General features: G+C 40.2%; 1 protein-coding gene and 1 pseudogene across 1 annotated transcript; one reads left to right on the forward strand and one right to left on the reverse strand.

The window, feature by feature from the left end:
* Positions 1 to 1,760: 1,760 nt before the first annotated feature.
* On the reverse strand, positions 1,761 to 9,290 carry LOC125269907. The gene is made up of 7 exons (XM_048192991.1): positions 9,190 to 9,290; positions 6,255 to 6,343; positions 3,987 to 4,184; positions 3,683 to 3,876; positions 2,856 to 2,950; positions 2,640 to 2,707; positions 1,761 to 2,551 (listed from the first exon to the last, which is right to left on the reverse strand). Exons 1-6 carry the CDS (start codon positions 9,237 to 9,239, stop codon positions 2,695 to 2,697), a joined length of 639 nt encoding a protein of 212 aa, XP_048048948.1. The 5' UTR covers positions 9,240 to 9,290; the 3' UTR covers positions 1,761 to 2,551; positions 2,640 to 2,694.
* A 3,726-nt stretch (positions 9,291 to 13,016) lies between these two features.
* On the forward strand, positions 13,017 to 23,594 carry LOC125269612 (annotated as a pseudogene).
* The last annotated feature ends 321 nt before the right edge of the window (positions 23,595 to 23,915 follow it).

Raw genomic sequence — 23,915 nt, forward strand, 5'->3', positions numbered from 1 at the left:
TTTGTGATTTTGATCATGTGAAAATTAGTCCTTAAACTTACTAAGTGTAAATAGGAAAAACATGTGCCATAATAAGTGGTAATCTAAAAAGGTAACATCTAAATTAAGTGGTTTAAAAGTAAAAAAATTAACATCACTGAACTATTAATTAATTTATAGGCTATACCAACAAAATTAATTTTAAGGGTTATATAAGGTAGAAATGGCATAGGCCTCATAAGTTAAGTTATGTACTTAGTGTTTTTCTGTCATTTTAATCTAATTTTTCATCTTACCTGTTTGTGTTCGTCTTCACAGTGAGACACCAATACAGTAAACTGACTGAGAATGAAGTGCCCAATCTGACATCTTCTTTTGATTTGCTTTCTTCAAACCAACAAGATATAAGTGAGATGCTTAAATGTATATTTTAGGTAGTCCTTTATAATAACTTTATAAATTGATTATAAAAACATTAAATAGCTACTACTAAAACCAGTCATGCACATATATTTGAATATAAATAAACACTGTCTGAATGTAATATCGCAAGAACGCTATTGTTCCCAATATAGTCAACACGGCAGTAGACATCAACGATTGCAAGTATGATGATTACAACAGTGCAATAAGCAAGAAGTAAAAGTGACTTTTTTGCTTCAATAACAAACATAGTTCCGAAAGAAGTCAAAACCACTGGAAAGATTCAATGATTTACTCATTAAGTCATTTGTTGCCACCTACTGGCATATTGATGTAACTTCATATTAGGTGTTATCACATTTAACTTTCATAGCTGTGGGCCACTTCAGGCAATGATGCCACTTCAGCCTAATATGGCCGACATTGCAGAATGTAAATAGGGCCCAAATATTATTGAAAAGACGTGGGCCACTTCTGGCTAAGATGCAGAACTTTATGACTAATTTAGATCTATGCCAAAAATTTGGTTTGGTTTATTTGCTTGTTCTTGGCTAACATGTGGTTATGCTGTGAGCTGCTTGTGTCCCAGATCTGGCAAACAGGAACAGACTGCCCAAGTGCCACCATACCATGTATGTGGGCCAATGAAAGTATCAAGTTTGAGCCGGATCTGGGCCACAGTAATTTTGCTATCTGGGTTTCTACACTCTAATTTAATGTTCATAGCCCCAAAAGTCCAGAAAAAAGAGGTGACAAATTGAATTTTAAAGCCTATTTATGGTCACAAGAAGGAACTTGAGATCGTGTATGAGTACATTACATATAGAGAGAAAAAATGCTTAGTTCTTGTCTGTGTACAGATGACAGATTTATGGTTGGTGAACTGAAAGCTGATCTGGAGAGCATAAGCATCATTGCTTTTCCACCCATCTTTTAATCCCTGCTCACTCTTAATTCTTGTAAAGATGGAAAATTATTAACTGTAGTTTTTTTTTCTTTTTTATCCGCTCCATCTCTGCTCCTGCTTTGCGTTTATGCTCCATTTTTGCACGATTGTCACAGACGTTGGGCCTTGTGGTGGTGTCAAATTCACACCCCGATTGCCTGATTCATAGATTCTGAGAGGTTCATCAATTCATCAGCCTATCACACATCAAGATGACTGCACAGCAGGCCAGAACGACTGTCAGGCCACTGGGAAATGTCAAGGAGAAAGAAACTAAACACTTGGAACAAAGAACAGAGAGACTTAAGAACTTAATGAAAATCAGTCCATGAGTCCATGAACAGAACTGATTCATGACTGTTCAGATTTTGTAGAATTCATAGATTCTGAGGCAATAAATAAGACTAACACATTCACAGTTGAGACTCATTTTATTTCATCATGTCAGGTGCTGTGTAGGCTATAGTAAGTGCACCATCACAAAGGATAGCAATGGTAATGGTAAATTCCATTAGGAACACAATCACATGGAAGAAGCTCAGGACATAACCACACTTAACAAACAATACTGGACAATGACACAAAGGAAACAGAGGGCTTAAATACATAGGAGAGTAATCAAATGAACAGAAACAGGTACGTAGAACTAATTAAAGGATTAATTGCTTAGTGTGAGCATAGGTATACAGGTCATATACACATCACTCAGTGAACACACTGTCAAAACACTGTTAAGTCCTTAACCACACCCTATTACATTTAACATAATTCAAATTATATACAAGTTCAAACATACAAAAATAATACAAATAATGATAAAATATCTTAAAGACCACAAAAAATAAAATGACATGAACATAATACATGTGGGTTCGTTGCACTAAGAATTTAAGCCCCAACAAAAACATTATATTACCGTTATGTTATAGTTTTATACCCCTTACAAGTACAATGTAAGTAATCCAATTCAATCTTAACACTGAACTTCTCAAGCTTAATGTTCATGTTCATGCTATACAATAACAAATATTTATTTGCATGCATCTAATCAAATAGGTTGAACACATTTTAAAGCTTATTATAATTTAATGTTGTTAATTACATTATGATAATGAGTAGCAATTGCTCCTGTCATTTCAAAAATCCAGGGTTACTGATTAAATGGATCTTTCTCTTGTTTGTTTGTGTTCCATGCCATCTTATCTGTGGAAAAATGCAGATCTTGAATTCAGTTCATTGTTAATTAACAGTTAAGGTTACGGTTATCCAAATATTCTCATCTGATACTCACCAGCCCTTAAATTTAATTCCAACTTATTAAGTTCTCTTTCTTCTCTTTCTTCATCTTAATGTTTCAATCTGTCATTTCATTTTAAGAGAAATAATTTTAAAGAAGTACATAGACAAAAATATGAACTAAACAGTTAAATTAAATAGTTAATTGGGATAGTGCATCCCAAATAAAAATACAGTCATCATCTACTCATGCTTGTTGAGAGATTCTCACCTGTACCACAGAGGAAGACCAGTGGCAATCAAGATAATGATGGTGATGGTGACGGTAACGGTAACGATAACATTCATATTCCATTTACATTGTTTCTAAAGGGAAAACAGCATATATTATTATTAGATAAAATGTTATGAACATTCAGAATGTACAAAAATATTAAATAAATTTCTTCACAAATTTTTAATCCAAAAATGTCAGTTCAATCTCTGCCATCAGACAACTTTGTTGAATTATCAATTAATAATGTTGCAGAAAAGTGCTGGCTATTTTGATTACATGAGAATGACAATATTAGTTTGAGTGGTCCCCTTTCAGTGCAAGGCCATCAAAAATTAAGGGTTTATCCTGATATTGTCTGTAACGTTCAGTCTTTGAATGGATACTGTACACTGTAAAAAGAAAGAAAGAAAGAAAGAAAGAAAGAAAAATCTGTAAAAAAAAAAAAAAAAAAAGGATAATGTACTGGCAGAAAATTACCAGGACATTATACAGTAATTTTACGGACATTTCCGTTAACAAAAAATAACACAACAAAGTTCAAAATACAGGTAAAACACCTGTAAAAATTAAATATGGAAAATTGTGCCCTATTTTTATGGATTTTTTTTTGTACAGTAGCCTATTCAGAGTGTACAGTATTCATTGCTCAAGTAAGTCTGGGGAAAAAGTGTTCTCTGATGTATTTTACTGTAGAGTGACAGTTGTGCCCACTTTTCTCCTACATTATAATTCAATATTATTGTTGTTGTTGTTAGTAATCAATGTCTGCATAATTAGTTTTCACACACAAATTCATTAAAAATAAACTCAAAGAGGTAAACCTGAAGCTTAAACGGTTGAGCAATTTTGGTCAGCGCCTCATCATTCCTGATGCATTTCAACAAACCCTGATCTTCATTGAACAGACAGTCCACAGTGAGTGTATCCATCCTGTTCACATAACTGCTGCTGTCTGGTATGACCTTGTCTGGCTCAAATGTGTGATGAAGCACCATAAAAATAGCTGGTTTGGATGCTGTTTCAAATAAAGATACAATAAGATAAATGTGTAAACAGTATTTCTACTAATAGGGTCTATACATTAATATCTTAAGTCCTTGTCTGGCGCTTAAATCTTGAAGTTACCTGAACGGTTATTAAGATCTTTCAATGCAGCATCAATGTCAGTTCCGACCCGTGAAGAAATGGTGCAGAAGTCCAAAATCACATCACACTCTCTCACAGTGTGCACCTCCTTCAAACCAGGCCTTTGTCGACGGAGACGATCTAAAATCTCTTTCCGTAAATTGCATGACGTTCCAGTCTCAATTATAAAGTATTTTCCTTTAAGATGAAGAACAGAGTGTTATTTTTTGTTGCGTAGTTTTGGACTATGAACTTTAGGTTTCAATACAAGGTTATAGCCTAGTATTTTGCGACAAGTAGCCTAAGATAAGACCAAAAACATATGAAGAACGAGCAGGGGTATAACTTAAAGGTGCTAAATAGGATGTTTTGTTTTATACATTTTTGCAATATTACTTGAAACTGTCTTTACTAACTGATAAAAGACTATTTATTAGGTGCACTGAAAGTAATATTAATATACATCATCTGTGCACGAGGTAGGGCCTCAAAAACACCAGCCAATCGTTTACATGATCATCGCATAAACGATTGGCCCTCTGGCTTGTCAATCACTGCCGTGACGTTCCTTGTGAGAGATGAGCGCGGCTGAGCGCTCCAGTAACTTTCCACACTCCACAGGCGCTGCATGCAATGTTTTTGTCAGGAGACAGGAATAACAACTGCAGATTATGAGTTACCTGCGGTGAGTCCGACATAATGAATCCACTAACACGACACAGCGAATGCCGGAGGTAAACACTCGTGTTCCAATACTCGTGCACGAGTTTTGGGAGGCGTTCCTTTGAATGTTTTTTTTTTTTTTTTTTTTTTAATAGACTTTATTCAAATACAAACATTTAAGGCATATTTAACAATCATAAATCAGTGTTTCGTGTTGATACAGCATTTAAAGAAAAACAGAACAAACAGAGAAAAAGGGAAAAAAAAGAAAAAAAGAAAAAAGGGGGGTCTTAATCTAATAAAATATACGAGTCCAAAGCCGAAAGAAGTTTCAGGGCATTTCTGTCCATCATCCATTGAAGGGATTTTGCAAATAACTTCAAATCATTTTTCCATCCCGTGAAATGGGGTTTAACCTTTAAATACTTGCATCTGTGGATAAAGTGTTTTCCTAACACAATCAGGTTATTTATCAAAAATTCTATATTTTCATCATTTATAAACACTCCAACTTTAATCAAGGTCATATTCAAAGGATGTATCAATATATCTTTAGATTGTATCCAATTTTGAAATGAAAGCCAAAATTCATTTACCAATTCACACTGAAAAAAATATGCTCTACCGTTTCAATGTCTTTCTCACAAAATCCACATGAATTGTTTTCCCAATTAAATCTCTCATGTAAAAAGGTGTTGGATGGATAAATGTCATTTAAGATTTTGAATGTCACTTCTTTAGCCTTGGGAAGAATTGGGTATGATAAATATCGTTTCCTTATTTTTTTCGCTTTTTCCACACTGAAGTCTTGCAGAACATATTTTCTTTTCAGTTGATTAGGATAATACTGTTTAGATAAGATATTTCTAATAAACTTATTTGTAAACTGTTCACTATTTAAATTAATACCTTCAATGCAAAGTGATCTCATTTCTTCAGCATTGAACTGCACGGCTTTTGATAGGCTAGCAATCATGCTGCTACTCTGCTTAGCTTGCTCTCGCAATTGCGTCAGTTGCACATTAAAGTTCTTCTCTAAACTCTGAATGGCTTCCAGTATGGTCAGGTTAGACAACTCATTTTCCTTTAATGTAGTTTTGCTCTTTTTCCCAGCTGGAATCTTACTCTGAGTTATTGGCGTAGTCGAGTCTTTTCTTTTACTAATTGTGTTAACCTCCATATCGTAGTCATGGTCTGTAGACTGTTCGAGGATCTTTGTGCTCATCGCAGCTTGCTTTTTTTCACTGTCCCCTTCTATAATTATCAGTCTGGCCGGTTTGATCATACTTTTTAATTGTTTGGAGCGTTTTTATCAGCAGATAATCAGATTTGGGACAATTTCTCTTCCGTCTCTGACGCAAGCGACTGTTCAACACGCCATCTTGCCCAGAAGTCCCGCGTTCATTTGAAATGAGCTGTGAAGGAGGGGGGCTGTTCTTACGCATGCGCTCATTTCAAAAACTCAGTAACAGTCTTTGGATTCTCAGTCGACGAAAAAATCCTCCTATCACCTTTAAGTCACAACAACTATCTTATGAAGTCTTGTTATGAATAATGTTTTCTCTATAATGCTTACTTTAGTAATTTAATAATCCAAAATCTTACCTTCAATACTTTCATTTTCCAGAATCATTTTTGGCTTTTCTTTCTTTCTCTGTCTTTTGTACTGGTTATCTGAGTGTTGTTTAGTTACCCTGAAACAAATTTAAATACACTTGATTATCACTTTATCAGCTGAACACTATGACAAATCACAAAAAACAAAAAAACAGAGAAATGCAGGAATGAATAGGCTAATTGTTAAATAACTATTTAACAAGTGATATAATAATGTATCATTACTGCTTATCTAAAACATGGAAAATTCAGTGTTTAAAGCATGCCATAGGGCTGGGATCTAAAAAAAAAAATCGATTTAATTAAAAAAAAAAAGATTTCAAAGATCAAAACGTGAAAATATTTACAGGCTTTGTTAACCACAGACCTTATTTCAGGTGATTTAGCAAAAAACAATTTAAAAACCCATTAACTTTAGGGCGATGGAACCGGAAGTCCTAAAATGCTAACTCGCTTCCGGGTTTTGCCTACAAAAACACGTCATCCCTGAGGTACTCTATTGAACTCTGTCTGTTTGGTGCGCATGCGCGCGGTGGCGCTCGTTCATGGAAGTTTGTGCTTGCTGAAGGCTCGTCCACTCCTGACTGCAAAATGTAAATTATGCACTGAGGAAATTATTGGATGTCACTTCAGCTTAAAATTTTTTTTTATAGAGGTATGTTTGTTTCCACCAATCGCTGCACAAGTTAAGGTTACGTATGATGATGAAAGCACGTTAGTGCGAGCCCTCCCAGTATGGAAAGCCGCTTTAACATTTAAGAGTTAAGTTCGACTATCCGGAATTAACGTTGTAGATATCACCAACGTCCTTCAGACTAGTCGTAATTACATTTTGGATAGTTGGAATTGTCATTCGAGATATCTGTAATGTAATTGTGACTAGTCGAAACGACAGATAGAGATATCTGTAATGCAGTTTTGACTAGGCAAAACTGATTTACAGATATCTGCAATGACGTCATTGAAAACGACATTCAACTCATCACACATCTTAAATGACAATTGCAGATATCTGTAATTCAGTTTTGCCTAGGCAGAATGAAGGTTAAAGATATCTCAAATGTCATTATGACTAGTGATTATGGCATGGTGCCAATCAGTGCTAATCTACTTGAATTAAAGATATCTTGAACTGGAGTTGTGACTAGTCAGAATCAAATTGTAGATATCTCAAACTGGAATTACAGATATCTACAATTCAGTTACAGATATCCATAATTCACATAGTGGATATCTGTAATGATAAACCCCATACAAATGAATGGCAAAAGTGACATCATTTGTCCTAGGAAGAATGTCTTTGTGGATATCTGAAATGATAATTATGGATAGGAGGAATGTAGTTGCGGAGATCCGAAATGTTCTTTTCGACGAGGCAAAACTGAAATACAGATATCCGCAACACATATCCAGTCTAGCTGTTAAATGTTAAAACGGCTTGCCATACTCCCGGAACCCATAGAGATTGCATTGCAGTGCCTGCAGTTCGAAAAAAAAGTTCTTTGAATGGAAGTCTATGGGAGCGCTTGGGGCAATTCTCGGCCAGAGTGAAATCAGAGATTGTATATAATAGGGAGATGAGAGGGTCTGTATCTCTTACCATTGGAGAAAGCGTAATGGTTAACTTAATCACGAGTGGCACCTCTCAGCCTATCATGTAATGGCAGTGACATCAGTCACAACATTCCCTAGTTTGCCTTCTCTTGAAAAAATACATTTTTATCAAGCTAAAATCTACATATAGTTCCCAGCAAAAGTATTGTTTAGTGTAAAACATGCTGAAGATTGGCAAACAGGCTGTCAATTAATTAAATGATTAGCTATTTTCCCCACTCCCCTTTTTTAAGCTGTTTAATCAGCATAGTGAAGCCTCTCATCCATTGACATCGATTCAAAAAACAGCCTCTGGGCCAGTTGCATAAGCATAGCCATTATGTTAAGACAGTGTCTTAAGATAGTCAAATGGCATTCAATCTTACTTTTCGGTATCAAATTAGGCAAATCTACGTTTTTAGGGAAATAACTTGAAAAAGTTATGAACAGTCTAAAAGAAAAAGCATTGATGGCTAACTGGTAAGACCAGTCTTAGCGGTTTATGCAACTGGCCAGGGGTGCGTTTCCCAAAGCGAACTATGGTCGCAAGTTCCGTCGTTACCAATAGAGTTCAATGGGACTTGCGACCATGGTTCACCAACGATGCTTTCGGGAAACTCACCCCTGGTCTCATTCCCTGCGTACCGCGGGGGGCGTAGCGTTAGCTTTAGCCATTACGGTTTTTTAAACGTTGCAGGCTTGCCTTCCGGTGATTTTGGTGAAATCGCCCAAAAAGAGGCGGTACTCCACAGAGCGTGACTCGACACTGACAATATCCAGAGGCAAAACAGTCTACTCTGTGGTTGAGAAATCCGTAAAGAAGAAACCGCCCATGTGACAAATAAGTCATAGGCCTACGTGTGATCATATTGTTTCTATCATCAGCGTATCCATGACCATGATATCAACTTCACCAGCGAGAGTGTTGCTCTTTACTATGTAGCCTATGCTAGCTAAAATAACCAAATACCTTTATCGGTTTCACTTTCATTTTCATTTTCATTTTCATTAAAAAATAAAACACTACCGAATATGTTTGCTGCACGTGTAATATGAAATCATGTATTTTACAAAGAAATAACATTTTCAAAATCTTGTAATAAGACCAATATTACTCGTTAACAGTTGTCAAAGCTTTCAGCTCTCAATAGCTTTAATATGACGTCTGAGTTAACAAGGTATTCAATCATTTAACCTAGCACTATGTTTATGCTTCTCGAAACCCAACGATAAACACACTCTCACACTTATATATACGCATATAAATGACAAACACATACAAATATTGTCACAGTTATGTTTGGTTGCAGACTGCATCGGGTCTACTTACTGTTCCTGCTCGCTGTCTCTGGCAGAGTGAAAGTCCAGTTTCACTTTCATTGCTCTATTTGTGAAAAGGATCAGAGGGTAGTCCGATGGAAAAAAAAAAAAAAAAAAAAAAAGAGAGAGAGAGAGAGAGAGAGAGAGAAAGAAGAAGAAGTTATACATTGATTTTAACTAAAATATATATAAAAAAACACAAAAACACAGACACTTTCATTTACACAGTCACACACTTTCATATGAAACATAATTGCATTGTCCACATTTTGATCACGTTACAAATGTGCGTAAATATAACAGTCTATCCTTTCAAACTAACATGGAAAACATGTGATTTCTGGAATTGACTATGCAATTGTTTACTATCAGCAGATTTTAGTTTGTATATAAAGTTGCAACAAGAGTAGCCTACTTTATATTAGTTTGATTTGCATTGTTGTAATGTAATGTGAGTTACGAAGCTGAATCAACTTTATATTTTGTATAACCAACGAGTTTTTAGTAAGCCCAACTAGACGAGAAAGTTGTGCCAACCTAAATTCAAGTTGAAACAACATAAAATTAGTGAGACCAACAAACGTGGAGTTGTTTGAACTAAGATTTTTGTTGAATAAACTTGTTTAGTACAAATTGGCCAAACTAAGCGTTTTGTTGAATTAACTTACATTTTTAAAGGTGCCCTAGATTCAAAATTTGAATTTACCTCGGCATAGTTGAATAACAAGAGTTCAGTACATGGAAAAGACATACATTGAGTTTGAAACTCCATTGCTTTCTCTTTCTTATATTAATCTCATTTGTTTAAAAGACTTCCGGAAAACACGTGGATCTCAACATAACACCGACTGTTACGTAACAGTCGGGGTGTATGCCCCAATATTTGCATATGCCAGCCCATGTTCCCAACATTATGAAAGGCATTAGACAAGGGCAGCCAGTAACGTCTGGAACTGCACAGGTGAATCAACAGACTAGGTAAGCAAGAACAACAGTGAAAATGGCAGATGGAGCAATAATAACTGACATGATCCATGATAGCATGATATTTTTAGTGATATTTGTAAATTGTCTTTCTAAATGTTTCGTTAACATGTTGCTAATGTAGTGTTAAATGAGGTTAAAGTTACCATCGTTTCGTACTGAATTCACGGAGACAAGAGTCGTCGCTATTTTCATTTTTAAACACTTGCAGTCTGTATAATTCATAAACACAACTTCATTCTTTATAAATCTCTCCAACAGTGTAGCATTAGCCGTTAGCCACGGAGCACAGCCTCAAATTCATTCAGAATCAAATATAAACATCAAAATAAATCCTTTACTCACATAATTCAAAGCATGCATACAGCATGCATGACGAACATCTTGTAAAGATCCATTTGAGGGTTATATTAGCTGTGTGAACTTTGTAAATGTGCTGTAATATAATCGAGAGCTCGTGTGGCAAGGAGCACGCAAATTAAAGGGGCGGCGCGCTGAAAAAATCAGTGCATAGTTAATGATGCCCCAAAATAGGCAGTTAAAAAAATTTATTTAAAAAAATCTATGGGGTATTTTGAGCTGAAACTTCACAGACACATTCAGGGGACACCTTAGACTTATATTACATCTTGTGAAAAAGCATTCTTGGGCACCTTTAAGGGAGCCAGGTTACTATAAAAACTCCTTTAAAAACAAACATTGACATTTCATATTAACTGTGTAACTATTATCTAAAAAAAAAAAGTATGTTTGTCAAAAATTAAAAAAAAACGTATGAAAACTAAGTTTTCATTTCATAACATCTGTCAAACAATTATCTAAAAAAAATCTAACAACAGTTTTCATTTCATAATGTTTTTGTCGAACAATTTTCTAAAAAAAAAAAAAAAAAGTTTGCACTCTGTACATCTGTAAAAGTCTTGTAACATATTTGTCAAGTCCATTAAAGAAAGACTGCTGGAGATCAGTAGAAACCAGGCGCATAAATTCCAATCTGTAAGAAGACAGTTGAAGAAAAAAAAAAAAAATATAACAGTATAAATATGGCTTTGGCTATACAGACAATTAAAATGTAAAAGTTTTAAAAGAAAAAAAAAAGAAAAAAAAATCCTAAAATCAACAAACAAAACCAGTGATATTGGGGGGCGGAACAAACAAACAAACATGACAACACTCAAATCTAAGTCTGAAAGTTTCTAAGTCTGAAATTTAAATATATTTTGAATGTTTTTAAGTAGGGTTGTCAATAGTACTGACTTCGGTAACAGTCGGTACTGAAGTTTTAAAAAGGATTCTTAAACGCCTCTGATTGCCCGTTGTGTTCACATGCACAACAGATGTCTGTGATTGGCTGAAATGATCATCACTTCACAGAGCACTAACACAGATACACACAGGGGCGTTTAAAAGCCACCTCTATCAGCGGATCTATTTTAAATGTATTATTTGAAAATAAAAATTACCTGTTTTTTAAAAACAATGCAGGCCATCTGTCTTTAATTTCAGACACAAGAGGTTCACCATGAATAATCTCTTTCCTTTGCAAGGCAAAGGTGCTCTCCATCAGAGAATCTATAATTTTCCTGTCTCTCTTCTTTTTCTTCATCTCTTCCATCAAAGTTAATCTCTCACCTTCAAGGCAGTCTTCCCATCTGGAAAATCTGGCAAAAATTTTAGCTCTGATCTTTTTGCTTTCTTCATCATCTTTTTCCCCAATGATGTGCCTGTAGACCTCTGATTGATTGTAAGCTCTGAGCATCCTGCAGTACGATACTTCTGACGGAGGTTCCCCATTTTAAAAGCGAGGCTGAACTTCCAGCAGTACCACCCATGGGTAGATCCTGGCTCTCTCAAACAGGGATGCTTTATGATGAGGACTTGAGCAACATCCTCAGTTTGTTTGGTTGTTGGATATGCATACATAGCACTTTTTTGCTTCAAAGCGAATTGTCCAACAGTCCAGCAAAGGTCCAAAACAACAGATGAGATAGGGATAATGTTCTACGAAATGATGTTTTGGCCTGAGTTTACAGTCAGGAAATGCATCCTGGAGCAATTGCCTATGTACCAAGATGTTTTCTTCCAAATAGCATAGAGTCTGTGTCACAGACACGTCAGGTTCCACCTCACTCCCTTACCCACGCACTCAATCACCAGCATACTAATCACCGCCACCTGAAGATCATCAGCACCGTCATCACCACCAGCATTTAAAAGCCCCACACTCACACACACTCACTGTCTGGTCTCATTTGCACTACAGTCTGTTGTATGCTTACCTCAAGGACTCCAAACGCTATGCTTACCTGCCTCCATCGTCTCCATCGTCTCCATCGTCTCCATCGTCTCCATCGTCTCCATCGTCTCCATCGTCTCCATCGTCTCCAGTGTTCCTCGTGTTCCTACCTGCCTGTGTGTGTGAGTGTCCCAGTCATCCGTCTCCAGCGTCTACTTCCATCTTCACCTGCAACACATCAACAAGGACAGTATTACCTCTCATTCCTCTCCAAGACCAGCATTCTCATCATTCACTTACCTGTTGCTCTGCTGACTACAACAATAAACCACCATTACTGCTTTTATCTCTGCCTCCGGTGTCTCTGTTATAACAGAAGACCGGACCATAACAGCATCAATCAGCATGAGCCTCACCGATCCATTCCAGGAGCTCGTGGACACACTGCGCCGAGCACAACCACCGTCACCGTCACCCACCGCCGCTGCCGCTTCCGCATCCACGTCACCACTTCTTCTCCTGTGTTTACCGCCAGTCCCATGGCCAAACCGGCGCCCTACTCAGGATCGGCGGAGGACTGCAGCGGATTCCTCCTTCAATGTGAGTTGGTCCTGGAGATGCAACCGCACCTCTACCCCACTGACACGGCTAAAATCGCGTTCATCATCTCCCAACTGCAAGGTAAGGCCCTTCAATGGGCGGATTCACTCTGGACTCAGAGAGGCTCAGTTGTAAAGTCTTACTCGGCGTTCGTCTCTCACATCCGTGAGGTCTTCGGAAAACCTCTGACAGATTCTTCAACTGGTGAGAAGCTTTACAATCTAAAACAGGGAAATAACACTGTTAATGAATATGCCTTGCAGTTCAGAACGCTAGCCGCCACCAGCGGATGGAATGTACAAGCCCTCATCACCACCTTTCGTCAAGGATTGGAGCCTAATGTGCGGTTGCATCTCGCTGCATACGAGGACTCCATAGGACTCGAACGCTTCATCCAACTTGCCATCCGCGTGGGTTCTCGTATGCAGTCGTGTCTCCTTGAGCACCAGGGCCAGCCACTCTCCAACACCCTCCTCCGTCGGTCCGAACCCGTCAGCTCTCCAGAACCAGCAAGTGAACCCATGCAAGTGGATAATTCCCGTCTAATTACCGCTGAAAGACAGAGAAGGCTGACCCTGAATCTGTGCTTATACTGTGGATCTCCGGGGCATGTAATCTCCACATGCCCAACTCGTCCTCCTCGGCCCGTGGTGAGTGCTATCATTCCCTCCATTCAAAAGATGAAACCACTCACTACTATTGTAAACCTTACTGCTGCTAATACCTCTGTTCCAGTGGTGGCGCTCCTCGATTCAGGGTCAGCAGGAAATTTCATCTCCGGCGCCCTCTGTCGACACCTCAAACTCAAGACCTCTCCGTCTCCGATTAATTACCAGGTCCACTCCATCACGGGCAAACCTCTAAGCCGTAAGATGATCCGTCACTGTGTGGGACCTCTTCAACTACAAGTGGGTATACTTCACACGGAGAACATCCATCTGCTGGTTCTGGAGGAGTCCAAAGCTGACGTGGTTCTAGGGCGCCCGTGGCTTGAACAGCACAGCCCCACCATCTCCTGGCGCACGGGCGAAGTCCTGAAGTGGGGCGACCACTGCTTCTCCAACTGCTTCCCAGTACTTCCGGTTCCAAGATCTTCACTCTCCAAGACAATCTCCATCAATGCCACGTCCATCGAAAGTCCTGTTGAGAAGCGCTCTGTGGATATTCCACCCGACTACGCCTCCTTCAGTGACGTCTTCTGCCCGCAACGCGCCTCCAAGCTACCTCCACACCGGCCATGGGACTGTGCCATCGATCTGTTACCGGGTGAGCCAGTGCCCAGGGGACGTCAAATCTACCCCCTGTCAGTACCGGAGGAGAAGGCCATGGAGGAATACATCAAGGAGGCCCTTAACCAAGGATACATCCGCCCATCTACTTCCCCTGCTGCTTCAAGCTTTTTCTTCGTGGCAAAGAAGGACGGAGGCTTGCGGCCATGCATAGACTACCGCGCACTCAACAAGATAACCGTCAAATTCCGGTATCCACTTCCCCTCGTCCCAGCGGCCCTGGAACATCTCCGTGGTGCCACTGTGTTCACCAAGCTGGACCTCCGCAGCGCGTATAACCTCATCCGGATACGCGAGGGGGACGAGTGGAAGACCGCCTTCGTCACGCCCACCGGCCATTATGAATATCTGGTTATGCCGTATGGCCTGGTCAACGCCCCCTCCGTATTCCAGGATTTCATCCACGAGGTGCTCCGGGAGTTTCTCCACAAGTTCGTGCTGGTGTATATTGACGACATCCTCATCTACTCCCGGAGCTTGGCCGAACATCGCCACCACGTTGCGGAGGTCCTCCAACGCTTACGGCAATTCCATCTGTTCCTCAAAGCAGAGAAGTGCTCATTCCACTAGCCCTCTGTCCACTTCCTGGGTTACGTAATTGATCACAGTGGCATCCGGATGGACGAGGGGAAGGTCTCTGCAATCCAAACCTGGCCAACTCCAACCACCATAAAAGAACTCCAACGCTTCCTCGGATTCTCCAATTTCTACCGCCGTTTCATCAAGAACTACAGTACCATAGTCAGCCCACTCACCAACCTGTTACGTAAGCAGCCCAAGTCTCTGTCCTGGTCCCAGCCTGCCACCAACCTATTTGAGACCCTCAAGAAAGCCTTCACCACCGCTCCCCTCCTCGTCCACCCTAACCCAGACTTGCCTTTCGTCGTGGAGGTGGACGCCTCCACCACCGGAGTGGGAGCGGTCCTGTCGCAGCAGCAGGGGACACCAAGTAGACTCCATCCATGTGCCTTCTTTTCCCGCAAGCTCAACCCGGCGGAGGTCAACTATGACATCGGTGACCGTGAGCTCCTGGCAGTCAAACTTGCCCTGAAAGAATGGAGGCATTGGTTGGAGGGGGCTAACCATCCCTTCCAAGTTCTCACTGATCATAAAAACATTGAGTATCTGAAGGCTGCTAAAAGACTCAACCCTCGCCAAGCCCGTTGGGCCATGTTCTTTTCACGGTTCAATTTCTCCATATCCTATCGTCCAGGTTCCAAGAATATAAAAGCTGATGCTCTGTCTCGTCTCCATGCTCCAGAGGAGAGGAATGAAACTCCCGAAACTATCCTGCCTGAATCTATCTTCGTGAGCCCTATCCAGTGGTCGGAAGAGACCTTACCCTCCTCCAATGCCTCCTCACGCACCTTCACTTGGCACTGGCCACCCGGGGGTCAATGAGACCCTCTCGCTGCTCAAACAACGCTTCTGGTGGCCCAACATGGCCAACGACGTCAGGAGGTATGTGCAGGGCTGCAGGGAGTGTGCCATCTCCAAGAGCCCACGCCATCTTCCCACCGGCAAGCTCAATCCTCTGCCCGTTCCTGAGAGACCCTGGTCACACCTGGGAGTGGACTTCGTCACCGATCTCCCCGAGTCTGATGGTCACACATGCATCCTGGTAGTTGTAGACCGCTTCTCCAAAGCCTGCCGTTTGATTCCCCTGGGAGGTCTACCTACCGCCATGACTACTGCAGAACTAATGTTCAACCATGTCTTTCGTCATTATGGAATCCCTGAAGACATAGTCTCTGACAGAGGGCCCCAATTTATCTCCCGTGTCTGGAAGGCGTTCTTCTCCCTCCTGGGTGTGACCGTCAGCCTGTCGTCCGGATACCATCCTCAGTCGAATGGGCAGACGGAACGGAAGATCCAGGAGATAGGCCGCTTCCTGCGTACCTTCTGTCACGGCCACCAGGACTCCTGGAACCAGTACCTGGGTTGGGCCGAGTACGCACAAAACTCCCTCCGACAAGCCACAACTGGACTGACACCTTTTCAGTGCGTACTCGGTTACCAACCCCCACTGTTCCCCTGGGACGGGGAACCCTCCAACGTTCCTGCAGTCGACTACTGGTTCCGGGAGAGCGAGAGGGTTTGGGACTCAGCACACCACCAACTGCAGAGGGCCCTGCGCAGACGCAAAATGACAGCCGACCTTCGGCGCTCCGACGCCCCTACCTACCAACCGAGGCAGAAGGTTTGGCTGTCCACCAGAGACATCAGGATGCGTCTGCCCTGCAAGAAGCTGAGTCCCCGCTTCATTGGCCCGTTCACCATCCTTCGACAGATCAACCCCGTCACTTATCGCCTTCAACTCCCTGCACAATACAAGAGAATTCATCCCACCTTTCATGTCTCACTATTAAAGCCTCACCACCCTTCTGTTCTTCCCTCCACAGAACCTGACGTGGCAGCCGTCGAGCCCCCCTTCCACTCATCCTGGACGATGGTACTGCCTACGTGGTTCGTGAAATTCTGGATTCCCGGCGCCGTGGTGGTCTACTGGAATATCTGGTAGACTGGGAATGTTATGGCCCCGAGGAACGCTCATGGTTCCCCAAGAATGATATCCTTGATCCTAATCTGTTACAGACTTTCCACACCAACCACCCGGATAGACCTGCCCTACACCCTAGAGGACGACCACCACGACGTCGGGGTCCTCGGCCCTCAGGAGCGGGCCGTGGGAGGGGGGGTACTGTAACAGACACGTCAGGTTCCACCTCACTCCCTTACCCACGCACTCAATCACCAGCATACTAATCACCTGCCACCTGAAGATCATCAGCACCGTCATCACCACCAGCATTTAAGCCCCACATTCACACACACTCACTGTCCGGTCTCGTTTGCACTACAGTCTGTTGCTTACCTCAAGGACTCCAAACGCTATACTTACTTGCCTCCATCGTCTCCATCGTCTCCAGTGTTCCTCGTGTTCCTACCTGCCTGTGTGTGTGAGTGTCCCAGTCATCCGTCTCCAGCGTCTACTTCCATCTTCACCTGCAACACATCAACAAGGACAGTATTACCTCTCATTCCTCTCCAAGACCAGCATTCTCATCATTCACTTACCTGTTGCTCTGCTGATTACAACAATAAACCACCATTACTGCTTTTATCTCTGCCTCCGGTGTCTCTGTTACAGTCTGATCAGTAAAAGAGGGTGTTGCCAAAAGTTCTACTATGTCTTTTAATTTAAGAATAACACCCCATGTCACGTCATTTTCTGGGATAAGTTCCCCAGTCATCAATGGAATTAGTAGTAACAAAGTCCAGTTCTCATGACCGTTTCCACCGATTGTACCATTGATGCTGAAACTCCTGGGTATTTTATTTGGGTAGTTTGTCTTATCAGAGAATAAGTCTGGGAAATTCTGTATAGCAGAATTTAATTCATCCAATGTTAAGTAATTATCTGAGATCAACTTTTTAAGACACAAACTAAGTTCAAATGGTACAATTCCCTCCAAGAGGTCATGCAGAAAGTCCGGTGGAAAACTTGTAACTGTATGAAAGTAGGTCAGCTTGTTCAAAACACAATCACTTTTGACACCATTTACATTGTGTACATGTTGATTCCGTTGAACCTCCAAAACATTTGCCTCATGAGTTCATTTTGTCCTAAGTGGAAATAACCCACATCTCACTTCATTTGTCTCAATGTCTCAACGGCTTGCTGAACAAAATCTGCAAAATTTATCAACAGTGAACAATTCCTGGAAGCCAGCAAGCGAATGAGCAGCTAAATTATCAGCAGAGACAAAAAGCACTGTGCCTTTGACGGTAGCTCCTAACACCTCTGAATGAACAGACCTTGGTTTTCAAGTATCTGTATGTCTTTTAAAAGAGGATGAAGAATTTTCTCATAGCCAAATGTTTTAATATCATTACTGTTACACAGAACTGCAAGGTAGATTGCAGAGAAGATCGATATTTGATAGGCAAATTTCCTAGTACCCAATAGTACCAAAAAAATTTATTTGAAAGTGAACTAATCCTAAGTGGCTCACTCATTAAAACAGCGAATCGCTGCCGCCTACCGGTGGTTTCAATTTTTAACCTAATTTCTTTCTTTTTAGAATCGCTCATGTATGTTAGAATTTGATGAATGATTATACATATATTTCACAAAGTTATGAGGTGTAGATAGATAGATAGATAGATAGATAGATAGATAGATAGATAGATAAAAAAGAAGACACATACACATAAAACAGATTATTATATAGATTTTTTTTTAATTAAAAAAATAACACGCAGCATACCAATGTTCAACCCCCCAAAGTTCAAACCAAATCTAAGCACATTTTACCAATTTCAAACCACATCAATCTTAATTACAATTCATTTTGTATTTAATCATTTATAAGTGATATATAATTGTTCATGAAGGCTGGAAGCCTTTATATATTATAGCCTATATTTATATATTAAGCCTACACTTTTGAAAATGTATTGTAATTTTTTAATCAACAATTGTCATAAAATACTTTAATCTTTTAAAACATATCTAATATTTGAAACTAAATCCATATTTTATATGATGTTGAGGCTATGTATAATTCTGAACAAAGCTTTAGCAGGCCAACTGAACTTAATACAGACCGCTGAGAATGGCTTCGTCTCAAATCCTAGTGAGCTGCCTAGAAGGCATTGTTGGGTTTCATAGCCTTGGGCAACATTTTCGGCATCACACTGAGAACAATGGCTTACGCTGTCTAGGCAGCTCAATATACTTTGAAACACAGCCGATGTGACCAATCAGCGCTTTGTGTTGCAGCTCAGCGCCAGCATGCTTGAGTGAGACATGCAACGTCGATGTTTCAAGATCAAAAGCCGAACGAAATTAAATTAAACGGGACCGACATCACCGTTTGTCCTGAAAATCATTTCGTATTGTAAAAATCACACCAATCACGCTTTAAGTTTGATAAAAGAGCTGAAATTATTCTACGACTCGCAGTTGTTAGTCGACGTGACTATCGAAGTGGAGCCTGACCCGGAGTCAGAGGAACGAAGCGTTTCCTCCTCTGGCGCTGGAAAAGTTTTCCAGTGCAACCGAAATATACTGGCAGCAGCGAGCCCTTATTTTAAGAGCATGTTTACAGGAGGGCTGTATGAAAGCACTCAAAGAAATGTCACTATACACGAAGTGGACGCCGATTCAATGGCAGTCATTATTGACTATTGTTACACTGGCAAAGTGACAATCACTGAGGGCAACGTGCAGAGGCTTTATGCAGCTGCAAACATGCTGCAGCTGGAGTATATTCGGCAAGCTTGTGCTAACTTCATGACAAGAAGGCTGGACCTTTCTAACTGTGCAGGGATTTTGAAGTTTGCTGACACCTTTGACAATCTGGAGTTGAAGAGCAAAGCTCAAGCGTTTATTGCGAAGAACTTTGTCCAGCTCAGTGCCAATGTGAGAGAGCTTTGTGAGCTGGACCTGAAGCAGATTAAAGAGATCCTCACACTGGATTCTCTGGACGTGGACTGTGAACTGAAAGTGTGCTCATTTGCAATACAGTGGATTGAGAGTAATCTGCATGTGGATGCAGAAGATGCGCTGCAGGTCCTCAGATGTGTGCGGTGGTCTTTGTTTTCCGAGAAAGACAAGGTTTATCTAGATGGCCTTAAATCAAAGCCTTTTATACAGAAATATCTTTTGAATGTTCTAGACGGGGCTGCCGATGAGCAGAGCGCCACGGTGTCAAAGGGCACGCATGCTGCCAAACAAAGAATTGACAAGAGTGCAAAAGAAATGGTGCTTTTCTTTGGATGGCCAAATGAGCCGTTTCATGTGCTATGATCCCTACACGGAGGACATCTTTTCTATGGCGTCCCCGGTCATTAACCTCGCCAATCAGAACTTCAAACACTCTCCTATGGAGACGTTTTTGGTCTGCACCACACCAGAGAACAACCTGTATCTTGCGTCACAGCTGTCCAAGCACTTCTAGGTCTACAATCCCTTGTTGAATTGTTGGCAGGAGCTTGCAGAAAGACTTCTCAGAAGAATGCACTCGTACATCGGCTACTTCAACGTGCACCTGTAAATTTTGGGTGGCAGAGATCCGGTATCGGATGCCAGACTCAAGGAAGTAGAATGCTATAGCATTCAAAGGAACCAGTGGTTTTTGTGGCCCCTTTGCCTCATTCTTTGGGAAAGATGCAGGTTGTGACGGTAAACGAGCAGCTTTATGTGGCAAACAAGAGGAGGATGCTCAGCTACGAGCCAATGACAAACCACTGGCTCGAGCGCGGCTCTCTGAAACGCAGTAAACTCCACAAAGCCTGTGTTTTTCAGGAGCAGATTATCATCCATTGTATGCACACTTTAAGAATATGACCAGAAGTAGTAGGACATCTGGGTACTTTTTGCCTACTCTTTTATGAGTATTGAGTATTTTCCTTGGTTAGTTTTCACTGGTGATTTACCTTTATTTTGAATTACACATTGCATTTTGTTATGTTTTAGGATTAAAGGAAATGTCGTAAACTTAACAGAAAATGCCCTTGCAGAAAATTACCAGTACCAGTACAATTAACTGGAGCCAATACAGTACAAACTCCAGGACTGATCATTATGTCCAAACAAACAAATTTATCCCCTCCTTTCCTGCTGATGCTCTTATATGACACTGATATATACACACCATAACACCCACTTCACTCAACCTGCCAGTAACAGCGTCCACACACTCTCTACACAACACCTGATGATTAAGTTCATCAAATCTGTCTGGATGATCAGGATATGACTGGACTGTGTAAATGTAAGTAATCACTCTGTTCTCAGACAGACAAAGGTATTTATTAAATGTGTTAAATCCAGAGTGAGCTGATGGGAATCTGAAGGAGATAAAACGCATCAGAATCAGAATTTATAATAGTCTTTGTTCAGCAGTCGTTTCAGTACAGTTTACCAGATATCCTGTGCAAATCATCATTTGCATTAACTATAAAACTATTCTATTATGTTTTTTTGTTTGTTTTTTGGGCCTGGTAAGAATGTTGGTGAATGTGACTGTGGAAGTCAATAGACATTATGAGTATAATTCTCATGTAAATAGAAAATACAGTCCTTGGGCATGAGCAGATCCATTTGCTCACTATAGAAGTGTTCAGTTTTTCTGCTTGCAAATTCTGCCTTGTAAATTGCAAATCTGCCATGGAGTGAGCGCAACTGGCTTTTAATGGGAATGGGAGATGAGTCTCTGATTGGTTTATTGCATGTTACACCCAAAACACACCCATTACTCATTAAGAGAATAGGGACAACACTTTTAGACCATGCGCCGGGCGTGCCAACCATTTTTCCTGTCGTTAAACTAGCAAAAGTGGATTTGGACACACCCTAAGCGCACATGCGCTGTGCGCTTTAGACTTAGATCGTTAAAATAGGGCCCTTAGAGTGAAAGTGCCTTTACATTTACCAAAATAGAACGTTTTATGTTATTTAAAAACAAAAAAGCAAACCCAGCCCCGGTGAGAAAAAAGTAATATAGTAGTGTAATGCATTACTTTCCATAAAAAAGTAACTAAGTAACTCAATTAGTTACTTTTTTTAGGGAGTAACGCATTATTGCAACAAATTATTAAATGTAACTTCCCCCAACACTGCTAATTTGCAGCAAAGACACATTTATGGCCTCTCTGTTGCATTGCGTGCCAAACTTGAATTATGCTTCAATATAGCACATTTCCATGCAAATTCCTCTTTCCTGTTAAATAAACCTATAAATTTATGATAAAAACTTGAGTTTGTTCATGCTTTTAAGAAATGCTAAATAAATAGTTCTGTTTCCCTTTTGAGGGCACTGCTATACAGACATTTTCCAAACCACTATAATAACTGTTATATGACTCACTGGACAGCTGTTCGGTTATGAGTATGACATTAAGTATGACACTGCAGGCCGTAAATTAAAGTGATGCTTGTTACACTCTTATTTCATGTATAGTTACAGGGTAAGTAGGACATTATGGGCCGTAAATTAAAGTGGTGCTTGTTACACTCTTATTTCATGTAGTTACAGGGTAAGTATGACATTGCGGGCCATAAATTAAAGTGGTGCTTAGTGGTGCAACTTATTTCAAAACAGATTTAAAGTTACAACACTTCTTATTCGTTTCTCTTGCTTGGCTACCTCCACCTCTTGTTCCTCTTCTTCTTTTTCTTTCTTCACTGATGAATCTTAAGAGGGAATCCCATGTCTATTCTGTAAGAAAATACAGTACACCCAGAAATGTGCTCACCGTTTACTCATCTTTTACCCTCATGCCATCTGAGATGTATACGACTTTCCTTCTTAAGATGTACACAAACAAAAGTTTTTAGAAAAATAAATAATCTGGGAACACTTCATAATGCAAGCAGGTCAAGTAAACAGTCTTGCTTTCTTCTCATGTGTGGCACTGTCATACTCTGTCATGGCTCTGTTAATCACAATCTCTGTAACTTGTAAGTCTTACAGATTCATTGAATATAAACTTCATCATCTACACTAAACCAAGCGGCCAGACCATGTTTTTTTACTTCTGAAAACTCGTTTTTGTGATTTTGATCATGTGAAAATTAGTCATTGAACTTACTAAGTGTAAATAGGAAAAATGTCCCATAATAAGTGGTAATCTAAAAAGGTAACATCTAAATTAACTGGTTTAAAAGTAAAAAAATTGACATCAGTGAACTATTAATTAATTTATAGGCTATACCAACAAAATGAATTTTAAGGGTTATATCAGGTAGAAATGGCATAGGCCTCATAAGTTATGTACTTAGTGTTTTTCTGTCATTTTAATCTAATTTTTCATCTTACCTGTTTGTGTTCGTCTTCACAGTGAGACACCAATACAGTAAACTGACTGAGAATGAAGTGGCCAATCTGACATGATCTTTTGATTTGCTTTCTTCAAACCAACAAGATATAAGTGAGATGCTTAAATGTATATTTTAGGTAGTCCTTTATAATAACATTAATTGGTTATAAAAACATTAAATAGCTACTACTGTCTGTTTACAATCTACCAGCCTATTTATTGCCCTGTCTTTCGTCTCATGTTTGTCAGATCGTTGTTGGAGTTTCCCCAGGGCTGTTTCCTGTGTTCCTCGTGTGTTCTTCAGTTGGAGTCGAGTTCATCGTGGCGTTTTGTTCCTGTCTCAGTTTCTGGTTGGATTCTTCACCTGGTGTTCTCCCTTCACTTCGGGCACTCTCCACGGTCTGCACCCATCTGTTCCTCACGGCCCATCGAAGTCCCTGCGTCATACGCTCTCCTGCTGGCTGCTACGTGTTTTGACTTTTTGTGTGTGAAGCTCAATAAATAGAAGTTTGACTTGCAACTTGCATCCGCCTTTATTTCCATGACAACTACTAAAATCAGTAATACACATATATTCAAATATAAACACTATAACTAATGTAATATCGCAAGAACGCTATTGTTCCCAATATAGTCAACACGGCAGTAGACATCAACGATTGCAAGTGTGATGATTACAACAGTGCAATAAGCAAGAAGTAAAAGTGACTTGCCAGTTACTTTGTATTGTTACGTCATGGACGTATTACTGTGTGTTTGTATACATTTATTGTAATGTATTGTTATGTGTACTGCACT

This window comes from Megalobrama amblycephala, linkage group LG6, assembly GCF_018812025.1.
Source record: "Megalobrama amblycephala isolate DHTTF-2021 linkage group LG6, ASM1881202v1, whole genome shotgun sequence".
NCBI classification, from domain to species: domain Eukaryota; kingdom Metazoa; phylum Chordata; class Actinopteri; order Cypriniformes; family Xenocyprididae; genus Megalobrama; species Megalobrama amblycephala.

Coding starts and splice junctions, on each gene's coding strand:
- LOC125269907 (XM_048192991.1), bottom strand. CDS start 9,239: ATGAAAGTGAAACTGGACTTTCACTCTGCCAGAGACAGCGAGCAGGAA. Junction 4,185..6,254: donor GGAAAATGAAAGTATTGAAG/GTAAGATTTTGG, acceptor TTCATCTTAAAG/GAAAATACTTTATAATTGAG. Junction 3,877..3,986: donor AGATCTTAATAACCGTTCAG/GTAACTTCAAGA, acceptor TATTTGAAACAG/CATCCAAACCAGCTATTTTT.